The sequence below is a fragment of the Corvus moneduloides genome, chromosome 27 (assembly GCF_009650955.1).
Source record: "Corvus moneduloides isolate bCorMon1 chromosome 27, bCorMon1.pri, whole genome shotgun sequence".
NCBI lineage: Eukaryota > Metazoa > Chordata > Aves > Passeriformes > Corvidae > Corvus > Corvus moneduloides.
This window is the reverse complement of record NC_045502.1, coordinates 4,575,435-4,603,318: the sequence shown is the minus strand read 5'-3', so window position 1 is coordinate 4,603,318 and position 27,884 is coordinate 4,575,435. Positions and strand designations below refer to the sequence as shown.

Genomic DNA, 27,884 nt, shown 5'->3' with positions numbered 1-27,884 from the left:
GCGGCAGCGGCGGCGTCGGGGCGGCCGCGCCTTCGGGAGCGCGTCCGGCAGCGGCTCCGGGAGCGCCTCCCGCCGCCTCCGCCGGCCGGGCCGGACCGGGGCTGCCATGGGGCGGCCGCTGTGAGCGCGGCGGCGGCGGGGCTGCGCCTCTCGCCCCGGCCGGGGCTCCCCTCCATTGTTCCCGGGAGCGGCGGCACCGCGCCGCCGCCGCCGCCCGCGGGGCTCCGGTGAGTAACGGCCGCGGCTCTCCGCGGGGGGGGCGGCACCGGGACCGCGGGGCGTCGCTTTGTGCTCCGCGGGGCTGGCTCGGGGACTCGATCGGGGGGACGGGGCTCCGTCGCGGCCGAACCCCCCCAGATGCGCCTCGTTGCCCTGGCGGGGCGGCTCGACGGCGGCACCGGCGCGGGGGAGGCTCTGCTTTGAGGGACCTGGGGGTTTGCGGGCACCGGGGCCGTCCGGTGTGCGGGAGTCGGGGGCCCCGGGGCCGCTCCTGGAGTGCAGCCGCTCGGCGGGCAGCAGTTTCGGAAGGCGGCGGATCCGAACCCGTCCATCGGCCGAACCGAGACTGGAACACCCCCACAGTCCCGACCCCGAAACCCCTCTCGGCCGCGGGGGAGCCTGGCGGGAATCGGGGGCCGTTTTCCGAGTCGCTGCCTGGCCCCTTCTTCCCGAAAAGTACCTGAGCGGGAGCCTTGCGGCTTCCAGAAAAAGATGGAGAAGGAGCTGGATTTGGTTGCGTTTCAGTTTTGGGTTCCCGGGGCGGTCAGCGGGAATGGAGGCGCTGGAATATCGCCGTCCCAGAGCTGGTGCTTCCCTTTGTGTGTCCGGGCTGGTGGGGCTCCCGGAGCCGCCGCATCCCAGCGCTGTGCCGGGCTCTGGGAGCCGCTCGTCCGCCCACGGCGAACGTGCCGGGAGTGCGGTGAGACGGCGGCGACACCTGCGATGGCGGGTGACCGCCGGGCCGGTGCGGTGGCCCTCGGCACCGGGAGCGTTTGATTGCGGAGGGGTTTGGTTATGGTTTTTCTGAGTTCTGGGGCCGGGAGACATAGAGGTGGCCGCTGGCCTCGTGTGAGGACGGAGCAGAGCGTGTCCGTGTTCAGGTGACGCCGAGGAGCTGCCTCGCCGTTCCTCCTCTGCCCGGACTGCTGAGTTACTGCCCCGTGTCCTGGATCACAGCTGGTCGGGGCAGCTCCCTCCCCGGCAATGTTTAAACCCAAACAGTTCAGTGAACCCAGCGGCTCACGGGGAGGAACGGTCGGGCTTGGAGGCTGCCGGGTCCCGGCCAGAGGGAAACTGGGGCTGTGCACAGGCGGAGGAGGTGGTTTGCTCTGGCTGGAGCTCTCCGGGTGCCGACAAGCTGGATGCCAGCACAGAGGAGCGGGGCGCGGGGACGGCCCCCCCGCCCAGGGACGCCGCAGGAGCGTGGGCCCTGCAGCCCCCTGCTCTGGCTAGCAGCCATCTTCCCCACTCAGGAGCACTTCCTCCCTTAATCCCTGTGCTGGCTGGCATGCACTGCTGCCTTTTCCTTGTGTTGCTGCGAGAGGATTAAAATAAATCACCCCTGCCCCGGCAGGGCGCAGGCACGAGTGGTGCCGGGGTGAAGGCAGCCAGCGGGAGCATCGTCTGGGCTCTTCCGCACACGAGGTGCCTGCCCTGGCCGTGCAGGAAGGGTCACTTTCAGGTGTGAACTGGAGCTCCTTCTTTATTTACCCACCTAAAAACATAATCTGAGCCAGGAGCCGTATTGTCTCCAGCCCCAGGTGGAGCCCCCCAAGTCCAGGCTGCTGGAAGGGGCCACTTGCTGATGCTCATCCCATCCCAACAGTCCAGCTTTGTGCCCCTTTGGGGACCTTCTGCTTCTGGACATGATGGCAAATGTGTGTCCTTGCGCTCCCAGTGGCTCTCCTTGAAGGAGCGGAAAGCAGTGAAAACCCCATCCAGCTCCCTCCCAGGTTGGGTAATGGGTCTCTGCCCCTTCCAGAGGATGGCAGGCTGTGACCGTGTCCCAGTGTCCCTATCCTTGACCAGTCTTCTCCCAGAGCAGTCAGGGTACCAGCCCAGTATAGATTTTCAAGTACCAATGGTTGTTCTGTAGATCTGAAAATCAAGTCTTCAGGTAGAGAGGGATCCCTGAGCGTGAGGATGCTTCTAGAACTGAGATGGTTTTACAGAGATCTGTGGGTGAGGCTGGGCCTTCCCCTGTCCTTTCTGCCCCATGTCCCGGGCTCTCCCACCACTGGATGCCCGCCCACAGCTCGGTGCTGGAGACGCCCCTGGTAGCCCTAGGTCCTGGCGGCCAGCTGGGAAGGGTTAACATGCTCTGTAGGCTGCACAGTTGGATATTTATTTTTCCAAGCATGTGTCTGCTTTAAGCATTACAGTTTTTCCCTACAGTTCCATTTGCAATTGTGTTTGCTTTTTATTTCAGCAAATACTTGGTTCCTGACCTGAGCCACAGGTTGGGGCACGGAGCACTGGGCGAAGGAAAGGCTTCGGTCCTGTCGCCCACAGATTGTGCCTTTGGCGTGTCCTTCTTCCCCAAGGGCAGCTGGAAGGCTGCTTTTGTTGTACCTCAGAGGAAAAGGAGTCTTTTTTCATGTGTTTTGGAGCTGGGGGGCATCTATGCCAGGCAGGGTGGTCTGCTGGCAGTCACCACCTCCCCTCCTGAGGGACAGGGACTGTGCCTGGTTGGGCACAGTCCCCCACCTCAGGCTCCTGATGCTGTGCAGACCCTGGAGCTGAGCTCAGACTCTTCTCCCTGTTGGATTTGGCCTGTCCCTCTTCTTTTCCTGCCTGCTGTGTTCCCCACTGGCTGCTGGTGCCAAGGCAGCCCGGCTGCTCTGGCGTGGTGAGTGCCAAGGGCCATTTCTGCCCCAACAGGGAGGCAGAGGCCAAGGAGCCCCCAGCCCCACCAAGCCCATGGCAGCAGCCACCCCTCATCACATCCAGCAGCACAGGGATCAGATTGAGGCTCCCCTGCAGATGTCACAGGGCTCCAACCCTGGCTGGACACTCTGCTCCAGCACCAGCTCCTGTGTTTGGCACCTCAGATGCATTCCAGAGATGAGCCACAGGACAGGAAGGGGCTTCCCCACTCAGAACCACTCAGCTCAGAACCGTGGGGTCCATCTGCTGTCCGAGTGGGAAGGTCCCGTCTGTGCCACGTCCCTGGGACAGCTCAGCCCTGTGACTCAGGGGTGTGAGAGATGCGAGGAATGAAAGTGCAGCCCTCAGGGTCCCTGAGGACAGTGGGGGAACAGGTTGCACAAGACTCCTCATGGACACACTGGTGTGCAAAGGCAGTGTGAGAACATCTCTGTGGTCCACAGGGAGCATGTGCCCCCTGAGGGTGCACAGATGGGTGCAGGGTTGTCCATCACCACTCCAAAATAGCTCCGTGGGTGTAATGGCTGGTGGTAATTGCAGTTTTGGAGGCAGGTCTCTGAGGGGCACTTAGCCCTGGCTCCTCTCTAACTGCTTCCATTTTTAGTTGTTTGAGTCCACCCCAGAGCAGTAAATTGCAGTGTGCCGGGGCCGCGCGGAGTGGGGACAGTGCCCAGTGCCTGGCAGGAGCTGGAGACCCACCCTGCCCAAGCTGCCATCCTCCCGAGCAAATGGTTTCCTGTTGGGATTTATATAAAAGCTGTATAAACACGGAGAAGAGCCATGCTGTTGTTTGCACAGGTAGGAGCACTCTCCCCACTTCCTTTCCTCCTTCCCGTGTGGACACCAAGGAGTCATGAGGGCAGGTGTCTTGGGATTCCCCAGTCTCCCCTTTTCCCTTGGAAAGGAGGAAAAGGGTCTGTGCTACCTCTTCAGCATCTCTGAGCACTGTGATTCCCTTGGGTGCTGCTGAACCTGTCCAGGAGGAGCGGGCAGGATGTGTCCCGGTCCTGCTGCCCTCCAGCAAAGCCATGGCTGCTGTGCGCTCCCTCACTGCCCTGGGAAGCCAACCATCTCTGTGTGCTCCTGCTGGGTCCTGGCACACTTCCCTCTGTTCCTCCCTTCCTCCCAGTGACCCTCTCAGCCACGGGACAGCTCTGTGCTGCCGAGTGATCCCTACGCCATGGAAATATGCTGCTGTCAAGCCCCTGAATCAGCTGGAAGGCACCCGCTCCGAGGTGTATCTGGAGAAGGGCTCTGCTGTGCGCCAGCCAGCACTGACTCATTTTTCAGGAACTGGAGGCACTGGGCTCCCCTCCATCCCTCCATCCCTCCCCTCGGCGCGGGGCCGGCTCGGGAGGCCCACGCAGACGCTCCGCATTAGGGCATGTTCCGGGGAGCATGTGCTGTCGATAAACAAAGCCACTGAGAGACAGAAAATAATTTCCAGAAATACCAAAGACTTTTTTTTCCCCCGTCAAAGAATTCCACCTCCCCCTTCCAAACCCTGATAAATCCTGAACATTCGATAACTATTTCCTAGCACTACCCAGTGCCTGGGAGCGCTGGTGTTGGAGATAATGCCAATGTTTGCTGGGCACCCTTTTCCCTGCCCAACTCCTTCTGTCAATAGTTTGGGTCCCAAATATTCCTGTGCCAGCCAGAGCCAGAGCAGTTGGGCAGGAAGGAGGCAGCTGGAGCCCCCACAGCTACACCCCAGCTGGGCTTCCTTTGGGTGCAGAGGCTCTTTGGAGGATCTGAGCCCTTTGGGGCTTGTGGCTGCTCAGCCCATCCCTGGGGAAAAGGCAGCACTACGGGCACAGGGAGCGCAGGGTCTCGCTCTCTCACTAGAGCAGGAGAGGCAGAGGCCAGAACTCCGTAGTGCGTGGGGAGGATGAGTAGCGGTTTATTACTCACTACGATTATTACTCACTGTTTTTAACAGTGTGTACTTCAGCCTGACGCCTTTTGGCGAAAGGAAGCGCCTGTTCCCGCGGCAGGTTGGGAACGGCACCGCATGCGGCAGCGGGGAGCACACGTCCCCTGGGAGAGGAACCGGGTGAGCTCGGGATGCTCGGCAAGGGCTGTGGGGCCTGGAGGCACAGCTATACCCCGGGAGGTGCCTTGGGAAAGGGTTTGTGGGGTGGTGTTGTCCTGTCCGCATCCTGGTCCTTGTAATTCTCCCAGAGCTCCTGCTGCCAGCAGCGCCCTGGCCGGGGCTGTGCGGGTTGTGCAATGCTGGGCAGGATCTCATCGGCGAGCGCTCCGGCAGAGCCCGCGGGACCATTAGCCATGGCCAGTGTCGGGACCTCATCGCAGGCTGCTGCCGAGGTGCAGATGTGGTGCGGGGGTGGAGCACAGGGGCTTGTTCCCATCCACACGGCTCGGAGCAGTTGGCCGGGGGCGGCTGGGTTCGGGCTCCAGCGTCCTCCTGGAACGTGTCTTGGAAGAGCTCCATGCTCCTGGCATGGTGAGAAGGAGGGATGGTCAGAGGGAAGGAGGAATGAAGGCCATGGAGGGCACACCCCCACAGCACCCTGAGACAGGATCAGGCTCTGCTGGGCCTCCCTGTGCCAGAACCCAGCTCCAAAGCTGCTCTGCGTGGAGCAGTCCCCTGGAAAGGGATGGGGACCTGAGGGGATGGGTGGGCTGGAGAGCCCAGCGTGAGAGCTGGCAGGGACGAGAGCAAGTTGCAGAATTGGCCGTGGAAGCTGGGGGATTTCTCCCCAAACAGCCACTTCAAAAACAGCTGCTGATGGAAAGAGATCGGCCGCAGCTGGCTGACCCTCCGGCTCCTTTCCGTGGGGGTGGCTGCTATGTGCCCTATAGATCCTATAGGGAATGGAAGGGGCTGGAGTTTGCAGTGAGATCTGCTTTGCTGGGGTGGATGGTGGCACAGACAACATCTGATTTTGCTCTGGATAAGGGATTTCCCTCAGTGAAGCCATGGATCAGCAACACCTGACAAAGTGCAGGAGGAGGAGAGCAGGAATCTCCCTTTCTTTAACTGGCGTTAATGTTTCTCTCACCATTCGGGGAAATTTTGCTGCATTCGGTTCTGCTTCACCAGCAGTTTCACTCTTGACACATCAGCGCTTTTGCACAGGGAAACATAACCCTGCCAGTCAGTGCCAGGTCGTGTCAGGCGGCTGAGGGGTCTGTGGAGACCTGCCACTGCAGTCTGGGGACATCCCGTGACCCAGGGACATCCTGCTGTCGGGGCTGGATGCAGGAGGAACATCGCCTGTCATGGCAAGCACATCCCACCGTGCAGCTGTGCTGGATGGTGGGATGTGGGGGAGCTGGCCCTGCCCTGACTCTGCTTTCCTCCTTTACAGCTCATAGGGGCTGCCAGCCCTGTGGAGACCCCCCTGCGCCCGCCCGGGGCCAGCCTGGGGCCCCCATGGAGTGGGAGTTGCGGAGCCCAGTCGCCGAGCAGTAGCTGCAGCAGTGGGATGTTTACCTGGCGGTGCCTCATCCTTTGGGCTGTGCTGGTCGCAGCCGCGCTCTCCGCTGCCCGGCCGGCCCCCACCCTGCCCGACCAAGGTAAGAGGCACAGCCCGATGCAGCCGCACCGGGAGCCCCCGCTCCTCATCCTTTGTGTTCCTCTTGGGCGACATGAGCTGGTCTCCCTGCAGCAGAGGCAGAGGCTGGCGTGTGCTCCAGCCGTGGGGCCACCAGCACGTCCCCAGTGCCACCTGGGGTGTCACCGGGCTGCCTGAGAGCTGGTGCCTCTGGGGACATGGCACATGTTGTCCCAGAGTGGTTTGTGTGGGCACAGAAGTGGGTGTGTGGCTCCAGCAGTGCCTGGAGACATTTTAAACCTGGAGAAAAATTATGGCACGCCCCGACCTGTTGGTTTGGAGGAGGATACAGAGCCCTGGGGGCTGTGTCCCCCGCTGGGGTCACTCCATGTCATGGCTTTTGTGCCTCTGTGAAGATTTATAATCCGGGATGTGTGTGAGGCTGCTCCCACCCTGCCTGGCCCCACTGGGGTGATCCTGGGCTCAGCTGGTGGGGTCGAAGATTGGGGTGCAGGGTACTGGTTCAGCTTTTGTCGGCTGGCAGTGCTAAGAATGAATGCACCCTGCAGAAACCCTCGGGATGCTCCAGTGTTGCTCCCAGCTGGGAATGCCCAAGGTGGGGCTCAAAGCCGGGGCTGGCTCAGGTGATTTCTGCAGTCCAAATCTCTGCTCCACTGGGGCTGGGGAGTGCACAGCCCCTGACGAGGACATGCTCTCCCTCGTTATCGCTGCTGTCCCCCAGGAGTAGTGCAGGGCTGGTAGCAGTGGCCAGGGGTGCTCCTGCCTCAGCCTGGCTCAGCTCTGGAGTGTGGGGGCTCAGCAGATGGGCCAAGTGGGTCGCCTGGCCCTGGGCAGAGTTGGCCCTGGCGGAGAGCCCTGCTCCGGCGTGTCAGAGCCTCGGCCCTCGGCGAGGCAGAGAATAACCAGACCTGGCAGTGCTGCGCAGGACTTCGACTCGCTCCTTTTGGTTCTAATTACCCAAGAATGTCTGGTCTGTGGGCACTGCTTTGCTTTTTAAGACTCGCTCCCCCTTCCCCCTTCCTCCCAGCAGAACCCTGAGAGGCGGATTGCTGCTGTGGCCGGCATGGGCACGGTGGTGTGTGGTGCCCTGGGGTCCCCTGAGGGCTTGGGGTGGGAGCTGGCAGCCGGGAAGTGACCCCTGCTGCAGCCGCACCAGCCCCAGTGGGAGATGCCTGGGTGATGCCCTTGGGTCCCAGGGTTGGCACCTCTGGAGCAGCAGGTACCCTGGTCACAGGTCACACCCTGTGAGGTGACACCCCAGGAGACAGCTGGAGCCATGAGCGGTCCCAGGGGAGCTGCAGCTCCAGAGAGGAGCCTGGGCAGAGCTTCACTCACAGGGACCATTGCTGACATTTTTCCACTGGCATGCCTGCTCCCCGCATCTGTAAACAATGTGGTAGACAGTGGTAAACATGTTTTTCTCAGGAGATTGCTCTTCCTGGAAGAGGTTTCCTGGCAGTGTTTGGGGTAAGGATGGCTCTGTGCTGCTAGGAGAGCAGCACCTGCAGCCCCAGCCCCAGCTGTGGCACTGGGAAAGGTGTTGGGGTGTTCAGGCTGAGGGAAGCTGATTGAGCACAGGTGAATTTTGGGGTGCGTGAGGAGCCCTACAGGCCCTGGAGGGTTTGGGAGCAGCGTCAGGCGGTGGCAGTGGAGGAGGAGAGGTTGGAGAGGAGGGAGCTGGTTCCTCGCCAACCTCATGCCAGGGCTAACAATAACCTCTGGAAACATTTCCCGACACGGTTCTCACCAGGGCGGCCCAATTAGTGCCACAGCAGGAGCCCGGCTGGGGCAGAATCCGTCCCTTGGCTCAGGAGCCGACTGGTGGGAACACAATGTTCCCAGCAGGACGTGTGGGATGGGAAGAGCCAGTGCTGGGCCAGGACCTGCAGCCAGGGCTGAGCCACCAGCATCTCGCAGGGGCAGGCTCCGACCCCGCCCCAGGGGTTCTGGGGTCCCGTGGGCTGTGGATGGGGTTCAGCTCCCATGCCAAGGGCCATCGTGTCCTGGGGGCCAACATCTCTGTCCTTCCCCCATAGCACTGTGACACAGGAGCATCCCCCCATCACCCTGGGGGCAGCAGCGGCCGCACTCGGTCCCCTCCGTGGTGGAGGCAGCAGCTTTCCCGGACTTTGTTCTGGATGTTTATGGGGTTTCAGTTTACTCCCGGTTCTGAGGCAGCTAAGCTCCCTTCTCAGGGAGGAGTAATCCCCCGCGGCCGGTCAGCGGCCTGGCCTCATGTGGAGGGGGGTTCAGCTGTGGCCCCCCTCTCCTTGTGGTGTGGGAGGGAGTTTGGGAGCTCTGCTTCTCAGGGGCTCCCTCCCGGTACCAAAAAATCTGGAGCAAATAAAATATTAACGGGCACTTACTGCGTTTTATAGTTACCTAAATTTGGAGGTGGTGAAAAAACCCTGGTTAAGGGGAAAAGCCAAGAAATTTCCATGCGCAGCCTCTGTCCCTCCCTTGCACAAAGCTGCTCTTTGTCTCCAGGTTAAATAGAAACCTGCAGAAAATTGCCAAGGTTTTTTTCCCTCTCTCCTTGTCTGCCATTGTCCCAGCCGCTGCTCAGGCATCTCCTCACAGGGGGCTGCCGTGGCCCTGCAGGGGTTGCCGAGTGGCCGAGCAGATTTTTGTGGGGAGCCGTGTCCTGGGGGGGTTCCTGCCTTGGGCAGCTGGTTTTGGGGCACACCGAGCCCCAAAGCTGCCCCAGTGCAGCAGATACTTCCCCGGGGGGTGCATCTGCTCTCCAAAGCACAGGGGGTTTGGCTGCAGCCCTCTCCCCGTGGGGCAGGGGCCAATGGCTGCCCCATTTCCCAGGGCTGCTGGCTGCCCAGCTGGCCACAGGCTTAACCCCCCCCCCGGCCATCTGCGGGGCCAGCAGGGGCCCTGGCTCCCGGGGCTTTGTTGTCCCCGGCTCGTCCAGGGGGTCTTGCTCCACACCCTGCCGGAGCCAGAAGTCCGGGGCAGGCCATGGGCTCAGCCCGGGTAGCTTGGGGGAGCCCAGCATCCCCACAGGAGGCACCTTTGGCTTGTCCCTGCTTCTTCCCAGGGCACTGCTGACCCTCGGCTCTGTCCCTCTCCCCATTTCCCTGCTGTCCAGTCTCCCCTTGTTTTTGCAGCTCTGGGTGTCTCCCCCCCAGTGCCTTGGGGAGTCCCAGGGGATCCCATTTGAAGGTGCTGACTCCTTGCTGGAGCCCCAAGAGCAGCCCAGAGATTCCCTGCCAAGGCTGCAGCCTCCTGCGCTTCTGCTGTTGATGGCAGCAGCCCAGGACTGTTCCCGGAGCTGAGGGGGCCCAGCAGCACCCCCAGACCCCGGTGTTGCAGCCGCCCAGTCCCGGCTCCCCGAGGCATGGCTGTGTCCTCCAGGGCATCACGCCGCTGCCGTCCCCTCCCAGCCTGTGGGGCCAGCATTGTTCCGTCCTCCCGCCTTTCCACTCCGATGCTGTCACTCTGGCCCTTAATTGGGGAGGAAAAGAAGAAATATGAGTCTTTGGGAAAAGCAGCCGTGCTCTGCCAGAGCCTGGGCTGTGGAGCTGTCCCAGGGTGAGCGGAGCCACGCCGGGGGGAGCAGGAGGGTCCCCGAGTGTCTGCGGGCTGCCAGCTGTCGAGCCCCCCCTGTGCAACAGCCTGGGGCTGTGCAGGAGGGATGTGAGCAGAGGAACGGACACCCAGCTCCGGCGGTGAGCCAGGGCCAGGCAAAGCCAGCCAAAAACTGGATTGGGGTGTTCTCTTGTGACCCCCGTCTGTCTCATGCCTGGTGGGAGCTGGTGGAGAGGTGTCTGTGCCCCAAGCCACTGCCTCCAGGGCTCTGAGCCGCTGCGGAGCTCTGAGCATGGCCGGGGGGGCCCCGGGGAAAAGGGGTGGGTTTATCCTGACAGCTTTGCAAACTCCCCAACACGCCTGTTAATTAAGTGCTGCTTCATTTGCAGTGCAGGCTGGGAGAGCGGGAGGGCCTGGAGCGGGACATAAATCCCGCTCTCCCTGAGGAGGCGGCATCCGGGGAGCGGAGGGTGGGTGTGGAGAAGCCCGCGGCCCCCCGGGCTGGCTCGGACAGGAGGAGCTGGGGGTGCCCTGAGCAATCCGAGAGCCGCGTGTGCCTTGAGCCCGCGATGCTCATCTGTTGGCATCTCCGTGCTGCAGCCTTTCCCTGGAGCAGGGGATCCAGGGATCTGCACGGCTCTGGGAGCAACTGGGGTGCTGGGATGTTACCCTTCGGGACGTGCCCCCGGCACAGCCCGGGCTGGGGGCGCACGGCAGGGTGAGGAGCTTTTTAAATCAAAAAGAAGCCAATCCCCACGTCCCGGTGAGCGCTTCCTGTTGGGATTAGTGGGGCTGCCGGGCATGTGTGTGCTTTTTCTTCAGGAAATACCTTCGGAAAGCCCCGCTGGGGTCTCCAGGGCAACCGGCGCCTGCGGCTCGGCGCCCCCCGCCCGCATTGTCCCCGCGCCGCTTTGTTGGCCCCTTTATTGCCATCGTCACCATCGCCATGGCCAGCGCAGCCTGTGGCTTTCGCCGCTCAGAGGGTGCACCCCGGGCTCCCCGCTGTGTGTGCCCAGCCTGGGGGGCACAATGAACACGTGCAGCTCCTGTCCCCAGGGCTGCCCCATGTCCCTGTCCCTGCTGTCCCTGTCGGGGGCTAGCCCCGGGGGAGCCAGTGACAGTTATATGCCCTTGGTGACACTCTCCATCTGCCCAGTGCTCGCTGGGCTCGGCTCTGCTCTCGGTTCTGTTTCAAAGCTGGAATGAAGTAATAAACCCGCAGCGACTGTCCCGGCCATGGCACTGCACTGCTTCTGGGGGTGCTCACGGAGGCACCGTCAGCTGGGGCTGCCCCTCGCCTCTCTGGGGACCTTGGGGCTCCCCACGGGCATGAGCCCTCCTGTCCCCTGGGATGAGACAAGGCCTGTGGGACTGGTGTTGCTTTGCTCTCCTCGCTGTCACCCTGTTTGCTCAAAGGGGCTGTGACCGACCCCAGAGCTCCCAGCTGGAGTGAGGACTCCCACTAACCGACCTTTGTGCGGTGCCAGGAGCACCCAGAGCCTCGGGGATGAGAGCCAAGTGTTTGTCTGGCTGATGAACCTTTGGAGAGGCGGCCCATGTGGGCCTGGCTTGTGCCCATGGGGGGCAACTGGCCAGGGGCTCTGCCATGGGGGGTCTCCATGGGGCTGTGCTGTGGGGCCGTACCCAGTGCTGTGGTTTAGGTTACAGGAAAGCAGAACATGAGACACGGATGTATCAGGCTAATGAGTCCAGCAATCATTAACCAAAGTGGAGGCCACGCCAGTGCCACGGCTCACACCAGCAGCTCTCAGTGCCCCTGCTGCCATCCCGGTGCTCGGTGCCATCTGTGCCATCCCGGCAGCCATGGTGCTCTCTGCATGCCAGGGCCATGGCGCTGTTCAAGCGCCGCTCCCGCCGAGAGGCTGAGCAAACCTGGACATGCTCATTAGCCTGTGAATTCCTTCCCAGGCCGTTCCCACCATGCCGCGTTTTCCGCCTCATCCCAAGTGCCAGAGAAGTGCCGTGGGTGACCGAGAGCAGGGCCCTGCTGTGCCCTCTGCCTCCCCTCTCCGTCCATCACCTCGACACCTCCGTGCCTCCCAGTCATGCTGTTGATGCAAACCAGCCCTGGCTCTGTGGGGCTGGAGGAGGGGGCTGGAAGCCTTGAAAGGGGATCTGGCCCCATGCCCAGGGGTCTGAAAGAGCAGTGGGACTTGCACAGGGTACCCAAGGACCTGTGGCCATTGGGAAGGGACCCTCCTGAACCTGGATCACTGCTTCCTCAAGCCCTGGCTTAGGCTGGGGTCCCCCAAAATTTTCCCCCGTCCAAAGACCTTTTCCATGCCAGGCTGCCTCTGCACATTCCACAGGTGCAGCTGTGGGGTGCTGGTGGAGCTGGAGGTCAGGAGGAGCCACCACCCGGGTTTCCCTGCAGGGTTATTCCGTTCCATAGGGAATTTTGTTGGTGCGTGGGAAGGGGCAGAGCTGGGAGCCAGATAAGAGCAGATACGGCTGCAGCACTGGATTCCTGCTGGTTTGGGTTTTCATGGCTGTTTGTTGGCCACTGACCTTGCTCGGTGTGAGGAGGGAGCTGGGACAGGCAGGAGGATGTGGCCTTACCCAGACCCGGGGTGTTCAGACAGACAGGATGGGATGTCACTGCTGCTTTGTGAGCCTTCGGAGATGCCTGTGACTAATCACTTGAAACACAAATCAGAGCTGTGAGAAGTGCCCGTCCTGTGGGAGAAAATCAGGGGGAAACAGGGTTGCAAAGTAAGACCCTTCCCCACCACCAAAGGGACTCTCATTGGTCTTCCCCTTCCACATTAAAATGTTTTGTAACCTCTCACGGATGAACTGGAGCCCTGGCATTGGTATTACAGCAACTGAGGAAAGGGAATTCTTCCCCATCCCACTGTTTTCCTTCAAGTGCTGAGCAAAAGAAAGAGGAGAAACTCTGGAGCTGCTCGTGAATGTTTTTCCCATGAAGCTTCTCATCAGTCCAAGGCAAAGAGAAGAGGCCAGAAAGTGAAGTGCAGGTCACGGTGTGGTGAATCAGTTCTGGAGAGCCGAGGTTTTGTTTTTGGCCGTACGGAGTGGCTGTTGGGTGCAGGGAGGAGCAGGGAGGAGCGAGGCCTCACTGCCGGTCCTGGCCCTGCGCTGCCTGCACACCCTGGCTCCTCTACTGTTTTATGCCAGTAGAGACCCTGTGTCACTCACTCCACAGCCACTGGCCCAGGGCAAGCTGCCCTGTGGCTGTTCAGGGCACATGTGAAGAGCCGGGAGCAGAGGTTGTTCTTGTCTTGGGCACCCAGAAATCCTGAGGGGCTCAGCCCTCAAGCTACAGATCAGCTGAAGCTTGAATGTTTCCTGGCTGTTTCTGCTGCATTTGTTGGGATTTTCCAGCCCAGTCTCTTGCCCCTGAGAGCAGCATCTGCAGCAGTGCCCTGTGCCCCTTCATGCTGCTCCCTCAGCATCCTGATGGCATCCAGCTGGCCAAGAACAACTGGACACACATTACTGGGAGGAGACAGAGGTCAAGGGGTGCCTGAAGAGTTGGGCTCTGGAGCTGTGCCCGCCAACCCGTGGAGCTCAGTCTGGGATGACGATCACACTGCATCCACCCACGTCATCACAGGGAGCCTCAGCAGAGCTGTAGCAGCCTGAACCCTTCCTTGGGCTGTGGAATTGGAAGAGGTGATTTGAACCCCAGCATCTTCCCCAAGCCTGGGACCAGGACCCACCCATCATGGAGGGCGGTACTTGAGGACAGAGCCCTGGACACTTCAGGGCTGAGAGAGATGAGATCGTGTCACAGCAGGATGGAGAGAAAGGATCTTTGTGCTGCTCACACAAGTGTCACCTCGGGGAGCTGAGCTCCCCTGCCTGGGAGTGCTGTGGATGGGAACGTCATGGCCGGCACCTGTCTGGCCAGAGCTCCCTGGGCTGACCTGTCCTGCCTCGCTCCCTGCCTGCTGTCCTGCCTCAGCCCCCAGCCCCTGCCCTTTCATCCCTGCCCCGCCGTGCTCTAACCAGGGTGAGGGTCCTGGTGCCATGGGGGCCCTGGCCTGCTTTGCTGGCTGCCCGCTTGTGGTGGTAGGGATCCTGAGACCCCTGCAGTGTGGCAGAGCCATGCAGGGATTTGGGATGCTTCTGGGAGAGGCTGGATCCTGCCGTGCAGCGGCACTGCCTGAGTTGTCACAAGTTGCCTGATCCTCCCCCGTTAGGAAGCCTCTGCCCTGTCACGCTCCATAAGAGCCGAGAAGGGTGAGGGCTTTGGAGCTGCCCAGGCACTGAGCAGGTCCTGCTGTGGAGGGGAGCACTTGGTGCTGCTTGGGGTGCTCGCAGCCTCTGCCTCTGCCTCTCCTCTGCTCTGCTGCTGCCGCCAGCTCCATCCCCTGAGTGCTGGGGTCCCCGGTGCCACAGTGGGAACATTCCAGCAGCGGGAGCATCCCAGCAGTGGGAGCATCTCAGCAGCGCATGTTGCCTCATTAACCAGGCCGCAGCAGCAGCAGCAGCAGCAGCAGCATGGTTTTTCTTTGGTCTCTATTCCTTTTCTCCTTTTTTTTTCTCTTCTTCTCTCCCCTAACTCCTCCAGCTCTGCCCAAAGCAAAAATCGAAGTGGAGTCCTACTCAGCCCACCCCGGTGACCTCCTCCAGCTGCGCTGCCGGCTGCGGGATGATGTCCAGAGCATCAACTGGGTGCGCGATGGCGTCCAGCTGGCTGAGAACAACCGGACGCGCATCACCGGGGAGGAGGTAGAGGTCAGGGACGTGGTGCCCGAGGACTCGGGGCTCTATGCCTGCATGACCAACAGCCCCTCGGGCAGCGAGACCACCTACTTCTCCGTGAACATCTCAGGTTCGTAGCAGCCCCGGCTGTGCAGGGAAGGGGCAGCCGCGGGGCCGGGCTGTGAAGCGAGGAGCAGGCTGCCTCTGCGCGCCCCTGCACACCCCTGCACGCTCGCCAGCACACACTGGCCACACGCGGTGAGTTTGGGGCTGACCTGCAGCTTGCAGGTGCCCGGAGGAGTTTCCAGTGTGGTGCCGTGGCTTCCTGGCCGCTGCAGTGCAGGGAGAAGCAGCGGAGGTCATCTCACGTTTATCTGAGGGGGCAGGGGGCTGCAGGGCCGGCCCAGGAGGGGCACGTGCTGGGTGGGAGATGCGGTCTGCACTGGTGTTGATGGAGTGTGAGGCTGGGGAGGGAGGAACGCTCGAGGTGGGGACACGTCTGTGCTCGCGGGGTCTTGGCTGCCACCCCAGGGGTGTTGGTGGCACCAGATGTGGGGTGAGGAGCTCTGGTCACCTCTGACACCAAATCTCTTCACGATGTCCATGGCTGCAGGCACCGGGATGGTGGGCTCTGCTGGCCCTGGCTGTGCTGGGGACTGTGCAGAGTGTTCCCCGAGATCTCCATGCCCCTGCTGGGCACCAGCACCACCCTGCCCTCCTGCCTCACCAGGCACAGCCCCCGCCACCTCCCCACGACGCTCCGGTCCCTGTCAGCCCCGCTCACAAAGGTCCACTCACACACAGATGCTCAGCAGGGCCATCGCTTCTCTTGCAGACGCTCTCCCCTCTGCGGAGGATGATGATGATGAAGATGATTCCTCGTCGGAGGAGAAGGAGGCGGATAACACCAAGCCGAACCGTACGTGCGAGCTGGGTTTGCCCACGGCGCTGCCCTGTGGCGAGGCAACGGGAGGCTGGGCACACACGAGCATCGCCCAGGGGTGGGACAGGCAGCCCAGGGCACCCGGCGGTGGTGAGGGCGCAGTGGGGACAGCAGGTCTGGGTGCAGTGGGCGAAGCAGCTGGGTCAGAGCAGGGAGTGTGCTAGCACGGCTGCACTGGGGTCACTGCTGCTGGAGCCACGTAAGCCGAACATCCACGCCGCGAGGAAAGGGCTGCTGTGGCTCGTGGATAATGCCCTGTGTCCCAGGGCTCCCCTCCCTGCTGTAGCCAGGCTTGGCTGCTGGCATCTCCCCAAATTCCTGTCTCAGCCCTGCCCTGGGCATCCTTGGGGTTACTCCAGGAGCGGGAGGCTGCTGGGTTTGGCCGTGCTGAGCCCTCCCTCTGCTCCCCAGAGGCCATCGCTCCATACTGGACCTATCCCGAGAAGATGGAGAAGAAGCTCCACGCTGTCCCTGCTGCCAAAACAGTGAAATTCAAGTGTCCGTCGAGCGGGACGCCCAACCCCACCCTGCGCTGGCTGAAGAACGGCAAAGAGTTCAAGCCTGACCACCGCATCGGGGGGTACAAGGTACGGGGGCCGGGGCACTGGGGGAGCAGCCCCTGGCTCTGCGCACCTCGAGGGCTGGGGGCTCGTGGGGAGGGGGAGGACTGGGAAGGGGCTCTGCGGCTTAAGAGGCACCAAGCCCCCGTCCACACCACCCCGGCAGGGGCAGATGGGCCCCTCTGACATTCCTGTTTGGGAGTGGCCCTACAGCAGTGACCTGCTTCTGGGTCATGTTTGTACCAGCTCAGCCCTGGGGGAGGGGGCTCATGCTGAGGAGCCCGCCTGGCTCGGCCACCTCCCCCTAATCCCCTGCCGAGGACAGGGGTCTGGGCAGGGACAGGGGTCTGGGCATCCGCAGGAGCCCTGGGCTGGAGGAGCCCCTCCATGCCCAGCAGTGGTTGGTGGAGGCTGCACCAGCACCAGGGGTGCTCCAGCCCACATTTGGGGGCCACATTGTCTTCCTGAGCTGAGGAGGAGCTCAGTGCTGCTTCCCGAGCACCCACAGTGGAGCCAGGCTGCAGATGCTGCCTGTGTGGGATGGTGGCTCAGCTTTCCCTTCTCACAGCTCCAGTCCTGCAGTGGGGCTGCTGCTGCTGCAGACGAGGCCCATGGGAGGACCAGCATCCATGCCACAAGGAGCCACAGCTGGAGCCAGCAGTGACAGGGCTGGCTTTTGGAGAGCCTCCTGGTGCCCCGTGGCCAGAGGGGTCTGGGCAGTGCTCTGCCTGGCAGAGCCACTGAGACTCTCCCAGAGGGGATGTACTCGGTCAGCAGCACCCACAGAGTGTCCCGGGTGCAGGACACCCAGGCTGCACCTGCCCACGGGCCAGCACAGGGCCAGCTGGCCGTGGGGAGCAGTGGGGGTCCGAACCCCAGGGCCAGCCGGGGAAGCAGCTCTTGCAGGAGGAACAATGCTGGTCTGTTCCCTCCACACACGGGGGCCACCAGAGAGGGGTGTCCCCACACGCCAGGCGAGCCCATCGCGCTCGGCTCACAACATCTGCTTCTCGGCACAGTTGGCTCCGTGGCCAGGCTGTCCTGGGACAGCTGGGAGCAATTACGGCCCCTGTGTAGGGAAGGAGAAAGGTGACCTCAAAGGGAGATTTATGCCCTGCCCGTGCTGGGGGTTGAACCAGCTCCGGCATGAGCAGGACCTGGGGCTCGTGCGTGCTGCACGTAACCGGCTCTGTGCTCCGCCTGCCCCCAGGTCCGCCAGGCCACCTGGAGCATCATCATGGACTCGGTGGTGCCGTCCGATAAGGGCAACTACACCTGCATCGTGGAGAACAAGTACGGGAGCATCAACCACACCTACCAGCTGGATGTCGTGGGTGAGAAGCACAGGGCTGGGGGCTCACCCCACATCCTCGTCCCCACAAACCTTCCCCAGCAGGAACGGGTGCTGCACCCTGAAGAGACGGGTGGGTTGTGCTCCCAGGGAAGGGGCTCGCCCACCATCCCTGAGGCCACCTCCCACCCCCGTGGCCTCCCGCCCCGGTATGCACGTCTGCTCCACAGCGGGCAATGAGCCGGCCAGGCAGAAGGTTCACCCCACCCCGTTCTGGGGATTTTTAATTGTGGTGAAAATAATTTCATAGACCAGACAGAAACTTTTTCTAATCGCCTTATTAGCCATAATTCCCAGCTGGGAAGGCTGGTCTGAGCAGTTCCACATGTGGAGCTGCTCTAAATGCCAGTAAATGAACCATTAAAAATGTGATTTAATTTGATTACACTGAGCAAACTGAAGGGAACAGTCAGTGAGGTGAACAAAGGGGTTTGTTAATGCTGACTCACCACGGTGGCAGCCACTTTGTTAAGGGCTGGGGCCCTCCATAGGTTTGTTTGACCTCTGACCCCTCCCAATAGGTGCTGATGTCCCTGTCCCCACCCCGGGGTTTCACCTGTCCCCTCACTGGGGTTTCACCTGTCCCCCCATCCTGGATGTTCTCACCCCACTGCAGGCAGGCTCCTGGGGAAGGGGACACCAATGCTGCGCTGGGTGCACTGGTGTCCACCTCAGCCAGGGGTCCTGGGCATGGGGGGCTGCAGGGTGCACCCGAGGATGGGCAGCAGGGCACCCCAAACCCCATTGTAAGGTGCCCCACTCCTGGTCCCGCAGAGCGGTCCCCACACCGGCCCATCCTGCAGGCAGGGCTGCCCGCCAACAAGACAGTGGCCCTGGGCAGCAACGTGGAGTTTGTCTGCAAGGTGTACAGCGACCCTCAACCCCACATCCAGTGGCTGAAGCACATTGAGGTGAACGGCAGCAAGATTGGCCCCGACAACCTGCCCTACGTGCAGATCCTGAAGGTAAAGCCACATGCCAAGTGGCTCCAGCCACAGCCCCCGGCTTCCCTGTCCCTGGGGCAGGAGCAGGGCGATGGCAGCTGCATGGATGGGCCAGAGGAGTCACCTGGGCCTGGGGACCACCGGCCTTGGGGCAGCTGGAGCCCCAGAGCCATCACCAGCCGGCAGGGAGCAGGGAGCAGGGAGAGCTGTCCTGTGCTACGGCTGTGCTGGCTCTGTGGTCCCTTTGGAGCCCTAAGGGCACACAGCACAGGGCTGGGTGGGCTGTCCCGGGGAGCGAGCACGGCACTGGAGCTGGGAGCTGAGCCCTGGATCGTCCCAGTGAGAGCAGCCCGCTCTGCACCCCAGCAGTGCCGCTCAGCGGGCGGACTGGCCACCAGTCCAGCTGGTGTTCCTGCTGTGGCAGGGGGTCACACTGGGTGGCCTTTAAAGGTCCCTTCCAGCCCATTCTGTGACTCCATGCAGCCATCCCCAGCTGTGCCCCTGCCCGCTGGGACGCGGAGGGAGCAGGGTTACACCCCCATGCCTGCCTGTTCCTTCCTCCCATGACACCCCGTGTGCAGCAGCCCCATCCCTCCCACCCAGCTGTGGGTGTGGGGGCAGCAGCCCCTGCCCCCCAGAGCCGCTGCCGACCCTCCGGGCGCTGCTGTTGCTGAGCACATCCATGTGACTCCATGTTGTTGGTCTGTTCCAGCACTCGGGGATTAATAGCTCTGATGCGGAGGTGCTGACCCTGTATAATGTGACAGAGGCGGAGAGCGGGGAGTATGTTTGTAAGGTTTCCAATTATATTGGCGAGGCCAACCAGTCTGCGTGGCTCACTGTCACCAGGCCCCTGGCCACAGGTAATCGGAAGAATGCCTGGCGGTGGAAAACAAAACTCTGGGCTCTCTTGTTTCTGCTGTGTTTCTGGTGCAACAACCATGGAAAAATACCCAGTGGGGCCGGCTGGGCGCTGTGCTCTGTGTGTGTTCCAGTGTCTCTGCTGTGTGCTGATGTCTTTCTTGTGTCCCGCTGTCTCTCCTGTGTGCTGCCCTCCCCACTATGCAGACACCAGAGCTGCCCAGGTCCCTGCTGGGCCTGGCACCAGTGAACCCGGGTCTCTGAGGGTGCTGCTGTCAGGCCAGTCCAGGCACCACAGGCTGGCACAGTGCTGCGTCCCCTGTCTGTGCTGCCCTCCCGTCTCCGTCCTCCCGTCTCTGTCCTGTCTCTGTCCTCCCATCCCCATTCTCTCATCTCCGTCCTTCCGTCCCTGTCCTTGTGCCTCCCCACGTCCCCCGAGCCAGCCGGCCGGCTCTGCCTGGGCTGATTTCTCCATGCAGCCCATCGCCAGCATGTTCGGATGGGCAGGACACTCAGTGTGGTGAAGGGTTTTAACCAGCGTCTCCGTAGGTCCGCCGGGATGAGTGGTCATCCCGAGGGTCTCTCTAGCAGGTCTGCAGTGGTCTCTGTCTGCTCCCCGGGGGTCTGGCAAATGAGACTGGGCTCTCCCTCCTCTCTGGCCTCCTCCCAGAAGATCTCATGTCTTTTGCTTCTCCGTTTTTTGCTTCCATTTTTCCTTCCAGACGGCTGGTGTTAACACGACAGACAAAGAAATGGAAGTCCTTCACTTAAGGAATGTCTCATTTGAGGATGCTGGGGAGTATACATGTTTGGCGGGTAATTCTATTGGGATCTCCCATCACTCTGCATGGTTGACAGTTCTCGAAGGTATATACTTCTCTTCCTCTCCCTTTCCTCCTTCCTTTCCACTGTATGCATTGTGGTCTGGGAGAGAGCCCTTCCCGGCCCCTGCCCTGTCAGAGCGGGTCAGCATGGGTGCTGCGGGGCTGCTCTGCAGCTGGAGCAGGATGGGGCAGTGTCCCCCCACCCCTGTGCCCCCCTCCACCCCAGTTGGGGTCTGCCCCCCGCTCTCTCCCTGGCCCAGGCAATGCATACCCAGGGAACTTAACCAGGGCTTGCTCCCCTGGAGCAGGACGGTCCCGCACCCCCGGGCCAGGCCAGGCCAGTGCTGCGGGCTCAGAGGGGCACCAAGGGAGGTTTGGGGGTGCTGGCATCGCTGCCCTTCTGCCTGACAGGGCCTGGCCTTGCCCTGCAGTGCAGGACCGTCCAGGGGCTGTGTGTGCTTGCGCTGCGGGGACGGCTGCCCCGTCCCCATTGATGCTGCTCCTCGGTATCAATGCACGGACCAAAGCCTGATAACAGCTGTGGGAAAGTCTTTGGGGTGCTGCGTGGTCATTGCTTTCCAGCCAAAACTTTCCCAGTTATCAGCCACTGCTTTGTCAGCCAGGTGTGCTCAGAGGTGGGACAGGAATCTCCAGCTCCCTCTTACACCTCTCTCTGAGGCTCTGCTCTTTGGGGGCGTCAGGCTGGGGGTGCAGAAGGTGCAGTGGCAATAAATCCTGCCGGATTCCCCACAGACCGTGGCACATGGCTGCGGGCTCTGAGCTGTTTGTGGCTCCAGCACCACCTCAGCCACCAAAGCAGCGTCTGTGGGGTCCATCCTCTCTGCCGTCCCAGGCTCCCACAGCAGGTCACTGCCACTAGGGTGCCACTGGCTGCTCTGTTGCGAGCTCTCCCCAGTCATTTCCAGTAAGGCCTGGACTCCCACAGCCCTGGACACTGCCAGACACCCCCTCCCATCCCATGTGCACAGGGTGACCCCAGATCCTGAGGCACCTGCAGCTCCCAAACGTGGGCAGAGTAGCTGGGACAGAGACCTGTCCCCGGAGGTGCCCATGGTGTCCTGTCCCTGTGGGGTGACTCAGGCCCTGTCCGCCCACTTCCAGCCTGTCCCAATTGACCCCATCCCACCCTGGGCCTCCTGCAGATGTGATGCAGGAATTGCTTGGCCATGGGGATGATGAGCTGGGGGCTGCTTGCACTCCTTCCCTGCCAGGGTGGGTGGGCAGCCCCAAGTCCCTGGTGCACCAATGTCCGCACTGAGCTTGGGGAGGAGCCAGGGGCTCCCCCAGTGCCGCTCCCTGGAGCTGGTGGGTGCTAACAAAACACCCTGTTCACGCCGACCCAGCTATTGAAGACACCCCAACCATGATGACATCTCCCTTCTACCTGGAGATCATCATCTACTGCATCGGGGCCTTCCTTATCTCCTGCATGGTGGTGACCATCATCATCTACAAGCTGAAGAGCACCACCAAGAAGACAGACTTCAACAGCCAGCTGGCCGTGCACAAGCTGGCCAAGAGCATCCCCCTGCGCAGACAGGTAACAGAAAGTAGAGAGGGGGTTTGTTTGCACCTACTGCCCCTCCTGGAGCCCAGCCCTTCCCAGGGGATGTGGGGGAGGAGGAATGGGATGACCTGGGACCGTCTCACCCTGCTGCACATGCCACCCACTGCACCCCGTGCCCACCAGGGTGTGGCATGGGATGGGGACTGCCCGGGCTGTGCCTCCGATGGCAGCACAGTGATGGGGGGGGGGGGCTGCACAGCTCCTCCTCATCCCCCCTTGACGGGGCTCATGAGGAGAACCAGGAGGATTTACAACAGTTTAAGGTTTGAGCAGAGCGCGGTACCCACTGAGGAGATGGGAGAGCTCCCAGGCTGTGCACTTTGGGCTACAGCATGGTGGAGAGTCATTAAAAATTCCACCGAGGGGAGCAGCACTGACGAGCACACGGGCAGGGTGGGCAGGGGCCTGTGGGCAGGGGCGGGTGTGAGGGCTCCCATCACCATCTCCCCCCCGGGGGCAGCCAGCCGCGGGCCCGGGCACTGCGTGAAGGTAACCCACGGTCCCCCCGCAGGTGTCGGCCGACTCCAGCTCATCCATGAACTCGGGCGTGATGCTGGTGCGGCCCTCGCGCCTCTCCTCCAGCGGCACCCCCATGCTGGCCGGCGTCTCCGAGTACGAGCTCCCCGAGGACCCGCGCTGGGAGCTGCCCCGGGACAGGTGAGGTCCAGCCCTGCCCCAGTGGGAGCTGGGTGAGGATGGTGGTGCTGGTGCTGGGACCAACCTGCTGCCCCTGCATCGGGGTCTTCTCCCACCAGGCTGATCCTGGGCAAGCCTCTGGGAGAAGGGTGCTTTGGGCAGGTGGTGCTGGCAGAAGCCATTGGCCTTGACAAGGACAAGCCCAACCGTGTGACCAAGGTGGCGGTGAAGATGCTCAAGTGTAAGTGGCAGTGAGAAGGGTGGTCCTGGCATGATGCCACAGCCCTGGCTGGGGCCCGGGGTCTGCAACCCAGCCTGGCACCCCCTAACTGCTGCCTTCTCCACTTCAGCCGACGCCACGGAGAAGGACTTGTCTGACCTCATCTCTGAGATGGAGATGATGAAGATGATTGGCAAGCACAAGAACATCATCAACCTGCTGGGAGCCTGCACACAGGATGGTGAGGATGCGTGAGCAGGGAGGAGGTGTCCCCTCTGCCACCCCTCCAGCCGCTGTCCGCTGGGAGGGGCTGGCCTGGCACCCGACTCTGTGCTCCAGCCTCTCATCACAGCGTCCCCTCAGGACCCCTCTACGTGATCGTGGAATATGCCAGCAAGGGCAACCTACGGGAGTACCTGCAGGCGCGGCGGCCCCCGGGCATGGAGTACTGCTACAACCCCACCCGCGTCCCCGAGGAGCAGCTCTCCTTCAAGGACCTGGTCTCCTGTGCCTACCAGGTGGCACGGGGCATGGAGTACCTGGCCTCCAAGAAGGTGAGGAGCTCCCAGGAGGCTGTGGTGGGATGGGGCAGCTGGGCCTGGGGGATGCACCCTTCCCTCCCCACCCCACCCATCCCGTCGTGGGGAACCATGCAGTCAGTGGCTTGGGGGACCAGCTGACGGTCCCGTGCTCGGTCAGTGCATCCACAGGGACCTGGCAGCCAGGAATGTCCTGGTGACGGAGGACAACGTGATGAAGATCGCTGACTTTGGGCTGGCCCGTGACATCCACCACATCGATTACTACAAGAAGACAACAAATGTGAGTGGTGTGCGAGGGGCTTTGTGGGGTGGGGATGCCAGGGATGCTCCAGTCTGTGCTGGGAGTGCCACATGCGTGCAGGGCTTACCCCCGCCCCAGGCTCCCTCACAGCCTGGTGGCACGGAGCCAGTGTGGGGTTTTGTGTCTCAGGGTCGCCTGCCAGTGAAGTGGATGGCTCCTGAGGCTCTCTTTGACCGAATCTACACCCACCAGAGTGACGTGTGAGTAGCGCCTGCTGGGGAGATGCACGGATGGGATTGGTCTTGATTTAATGAAATTACAATTGGTGTCAGCCAACCAAACATTCTGAATCCAAATTGTATTTGGTGCTGGGACTCATTTATCCTGCAAAGTCAATTGAAGCCATGGATGGTTGTTCCTCCCAGCAAGCCAAGCTCTAACTGTACCCAAACTGGGGCCCAGCGGGGTGTCAGCCCCCTGGAGCTGGTGCCCCAGCATCCTCCCTGTGTTCCCAGGTGGTCCTTCGGGGTGCTGCTGTGGGAGATTTTCACGCTGGGTGGGTCACCCTACCCCGGCGTGCCCGTTGAGGAGCTCTTCAAGCTGCTGAAGGAAGGTCACAGGATGGACAAGCCCAGCAACTGCACCAACGAGCTGTGAGTGCAGTGCTAGGATGGGGAAGAGGGGCTTGAAGTCTCTGAGTGCCATTGCCTGGCCCAGATCATGGGCTGGGGCATGGAGGGTGATGGGCAGATGTTTGGAGTTACAGTCCCAGCAGTTCCCAGCCCTGCAAAACCATCAGTCCATCAGATTTGCAATAATCAGCATCTCCCTCCACTAACCCTTGACAGGAGGGAATCCCAGAGTGACCCCAGCACAGGGACCAGCCCAGACTGTGTCCGTCCTCCTCCCCAAACAGCCCTAGGTCATGAGGGCAGGCGGGAGAGTTTCCCTTCCTTCCACACAGGGGATTACCCTAAATCCCTGGAGCAGCATCTTCATTGGTCCCAGCCTGAGCACGGGGCCACATTCCTGGTGCTCCTCTGCTCCCATGGGTGGGGTTCCCCAGCTGCTTGCCCTGGGCTGAGCCCCTGCCTCCCCCTGCCCTCGCAGGTACATGATGATGAGGGATTGCTGGCACGCCGTCCCTTCCCAGAGACCCACCTTCAAGCAGCTGGTGGAGGACCTGGACCGGATCGTGGCCATGACCTCCAACCAGGTAGGAGAGGTGGCACCTGGGGGAGGTGCTCCTTGGGGGCTGCCCAGTCCCCTCCTGAGCCCATCCTTGGGATTTGTCCCTCTCAGGAGTACCTGGACCTCTCCATGCCGCTGGATCAGTATTCTCCCGGCTTCCCAGATACCCGCAGCTCCACCTGCTCCTCGGGAGAGGACTCTGTTTTTTCCCACGACCCGCTCCCGGATGAGCCGTGCCTTCCCAAGTTCCCCCCTCAGCACAGCAACGGTGGACTGAAGCGACACTGAGGGTGGCACTGCCCGGGGTGCCGTGCCATGCTGTGCCACACTGTGCCATGCCCGTGGACGCTGCCTGCACAGCCTGGTCATGCTGAGCTGTTGCAGAAAGGGTTCAGAGACATCCGTAGCATCTCACATAACCAAAACCACCCACCTCCTGCCAGCTTCTCCTGCCACCTCGTGTCAGCCCTCCACAGCCCAAAGGGTTCGGCTCCAGTGTTTTTATGGCGTTTCCTCCTTCCGTTTTTAAACCTCTTTTCCGTGAATTCTGTGCTTGAGTATTCCCACTTGGTTGAGCTGAAATCCTCTCCCGTGGGCAATGCACGGCCAAAGAGCCAGCTGGGCATCCCGGGATGGCACATCCTGGTAGGGTGCGGAGAGCCGGGCTGATCTGCAACTTGGAGAACTTGATAAGCCGGGAGCAGCACCCGGTTCCTGCGGCTGCACGACGGAGGAGCCTTGGTGTGCTGGGTGCCCTGGTGTGCCAGGAGCCCTGGTGTGCCAGGAGCCTTGGTGTGCTGGGTGCCCTGGTGTGCCAGGAGCCCTGGTGTGCCAGGAGCCTTGGTGTGCTGGGTGCCCTGGTGTGCCAGGAGCCTCACTGGTGTGCCAGGAGCCCTGGTGTGCTGGGTGCCCTGGTGTGCCGGGAGTCTTGGTGTGCCAGGAGCGTCAGTGTGCCCAGAGCCTCGCTGGTGTGGGGCTCCCTCTCTGCCCGGGATGCTCCGGGGCTGGTCCTGCAGCCCCGCAGTGCCAGTGGGCTTTGCTGAGCCGTGCCCAGCACAGCCAGGGCAGGAGCCACAGCAGGTGCAGCACCCAGCACTGCTCAGAGGCACCCGAACCCACCTGTGCTAAACCCAGAGTCCCGTGTACATAACGAAAAATATGTATAAATATGAATATATATTTACATGTCTTTTTAAAAAGGGTTGTTACCAGAGATATACCAGTTTGGTAGGAAGGTACTAGTGGCTGGTAGATATCAGTTGCTATAAAAAAAAAAAAATCATATATTTTGCTATTTTTGCTGTTTTTATTTTTTTAAATTATGTTCTAAACCTATTTCAGTTTAGGTCCCTCGATAAAAATTGCTGCTGCTGCTTCAGTTTTATATGGGGTTGTATTAAACAATAATAATAATGTGTCGATGCCTTTTGGGAATCCGTTGTCATTACGTGCCTGGCCTTGCCCTGGCCCCGCGTCCCCTCCGCTCCCTCCCGGGGCTCCGGCAGGGCTGGGGCCGGCCAGTGCCCGTGGCACCACGTTGATGTGCGGGGATGGGGCACCGCTGCGGGATGGGGACGGTGCCCTGGGGGAGAGGGCTGCCGCCCCTGCCCGGCCGCCATCCGCCTTTGGGGAGGAGCAGGGGGCCGCGGGTCCCGCTGGGCTGCGGGGCGGTGCCGCGTGCCTCCAGCCCGGCTCGGTCCAGCCCGGCTCGGTCCAGCCCGGCTCGGTCCAGCCCCGCTGTGCCCCGGCCGGGGGACGCGCCCCCCGTGCAGCCCCCGCTCCCCGGGCGATGCCTGCCAGTGCCTTACCGGAGGAGCAGCCTCATCCCAGCTCTGCCCGTCCGTGCTCCCCGGGCTGTCCCACTGCCTGAGTTCTGCTCCACCTGCACGGACGGGGCGCTTCCCTGGCCGGGGCAGGGGCCACCTGTAACCCCTCCCTCCCTGCCACTGGTGTCGCGACGCTGGAGCCAGGCCGCTGTTACTTGAAAAGTTTATTTTGCTTTTGTATGGAGAAATATTATTTGTTGTAAACTCTTCTGTAATGAATCTGGAATTCTTGTAATTATTAAAGACTTTAACCGCGACTTCGCCACCCACGGCCTGTCCCTGGAGGGGCAATGGGGATGGGGCTGTCGGGGCTCTGGGTGCTCAAGCTCATCCAAGCAGCAGTTTGGGAAGATGATGCTCAGGGAGCAGCCGGGATGGCAGCTGGTTCTGTGGGAATTCTGTTTTTCAGGGCTCCAGTATTCCCTGTAAATACGTTTTAGTACCCTGCACCCCACGGGGCCTGGGCAGTGGTGTGGGAGGTGGCTGACCGTGCCTGGAGGGAGAGGGGGTGAGAGGGGCTGCCAGCCCCTCCAGAGCCCTTAAATGGTTAAGCTGAGGCAGCTGAAGCAGCTGCAGCATCACCGGCCTCCCCGGCCTTTTTAAATGCATCTGCTTGTTGCTATTTCCCGGTGTAAATTAAATCGATCAGCTGCACTCTGCCCACCCCCTTTAAATTAAGTAGAGCTTTTAATCAAGTGATTTATGTTGAATTTGCAGCCCTGGATTAAACTCATAGCCCAGGCGGGGGGAGCAGGGCTGGGGGGCTCCATAAATCACTGCTCTCTCTGGGACCAGCTTGGCAAGGCACAGGGAGAGCTGGAGTTCGTGTTTACATCATCCCAAACTGCAGCTCTCACCGTCTCCTGCTCATTTCCTGGGGTTACCAGGAGGGCAATTAAATATGATAATAAGCAGAGCAGCTGCAGCAGAGCTGCTGGTGCTCACTGCCGGGCTGGGGAAGGGGCACGTGCAGCTGAGTGCCCACTGCATTCCATGGGGACGCGGGGACACAGGCATGGAGGGTCCCCGGGGTGCTGCCCTGGCTGGCGCCCAGCAGAAACCGTGCATGCTGATGGGACAGGGCTGCCTGAATGCGGGACCCCAGCAGGAAGATTCAGCTCCTCTCTACTCTTCCCGGTAAGGCGTCCTCTCCGTGTGGGCAATTCGAGAGATGGGCATACCCCAAAACTGGCCTTAGCACCCCATAGGCCCCACTCAGGGCTGTGGGGGACCTGCAGGACCAAAGCACCCCCCAGCTGGGCCCCTGCCCAGGGGGTGCCTGCAGCCCCTCCAGCACTGCCCGGCACCAGGGTCTCCGCTTAGGAGGGGGATGGGGATAGGGTCCCTCAGGAAATGGCTCCAGAGCAATGGAGGATCTAAAGGTGCTGCCCTCAGGAGCCCCCTGAGCGGGTGGGGTGTGTTGGGCATCCATGGCTGCCGAGTGCTTGGCCTAGACCACGTTTGGCTCTCACAGCATCCTTTGTCTTCTCTGCTCCTCGC

The 27,884-nt window shown here is 61.7% G+C and overlaps 1 protein-coding gene across 8 annotated transcripts; it reads left to right on the top strand.

Moving 5' to 3' along the window:
* On the top strand, positions 1-26,641 carry FGFR1 (fibroblast growth factor receptor 1). 8 transcript variants are annotated; one of them, XM_032091887.1, is made up of 19 exons: positions 1-227; positions 4,829-4,942; positions 6,222-6,429; positions 14,524-14,787; positions 15,493-15,576; positions 16,012-16,187; positions 17,371-17,494; positions 18,286-18,476; positions 20,039-20,183; positions 21,505-21,701; positions 22,240-22,385; positions 22,484-22,605; positions 22,715-22,825; positions 22,948-23,138; positions 23,284-23,406; positions 23,557-23,627; positions 23,883-24,020; positions 24,478-24,583; positions 24,670-26,641. In XM_032091887.1, exons 2-19 carry the CDS (start codon positions 4,901-4,903, stop codon positions 24,844-24,846), a joined length of 2,616 nt encoding a protein of 871 aa, XP_031947778.1. In that variant the 5' UTR covers positions 1-227; positions 4,829-4,900; the 3' UTR covers positions 24,847-26,641. The 8 variants fall into 8 exon arrangements, with proteins under 8 accessions (XP_031947778.1, XP_031947776.1, XP_031947777.1 ...); XM_032091885.1 differs by having other exon boundaries at positions 21,505-21,707; XM_032091886.1 differs by lacking the exon at positions 20,039-20,183 and adding an exon at positions 19,168-19,318.
* The last annotated feature ends 1,243 nt before the right edge of the window (positions 26,642-27,884 follow it).

Excerpts from the sequence above, each read along its gene's own strand:
- FGFR1 (XM_032091884.1), top strand. The coding sequence starts at position 4,901 with ATGCGGCAGCGGGGAGCACACGTCCCCTGGGAGAGGAACCGG. Across the intron at positions 14,788-15,492 it reads CTTCTCCGTGAACATCTCAG|ACGCTCTCCCCTCTGCGGAG; the intron begins GTTCGTAGCAGC and ends CTTCTCTTGCAG. Across the intron at positions 23,407-23,556 it reads ACTACAAGAAGACAACAAAT|GGTCGCCTGCCAGTGAAGTG; the intron begins GTGAGTGGTGTG and ends TTTGTGTCTCAG.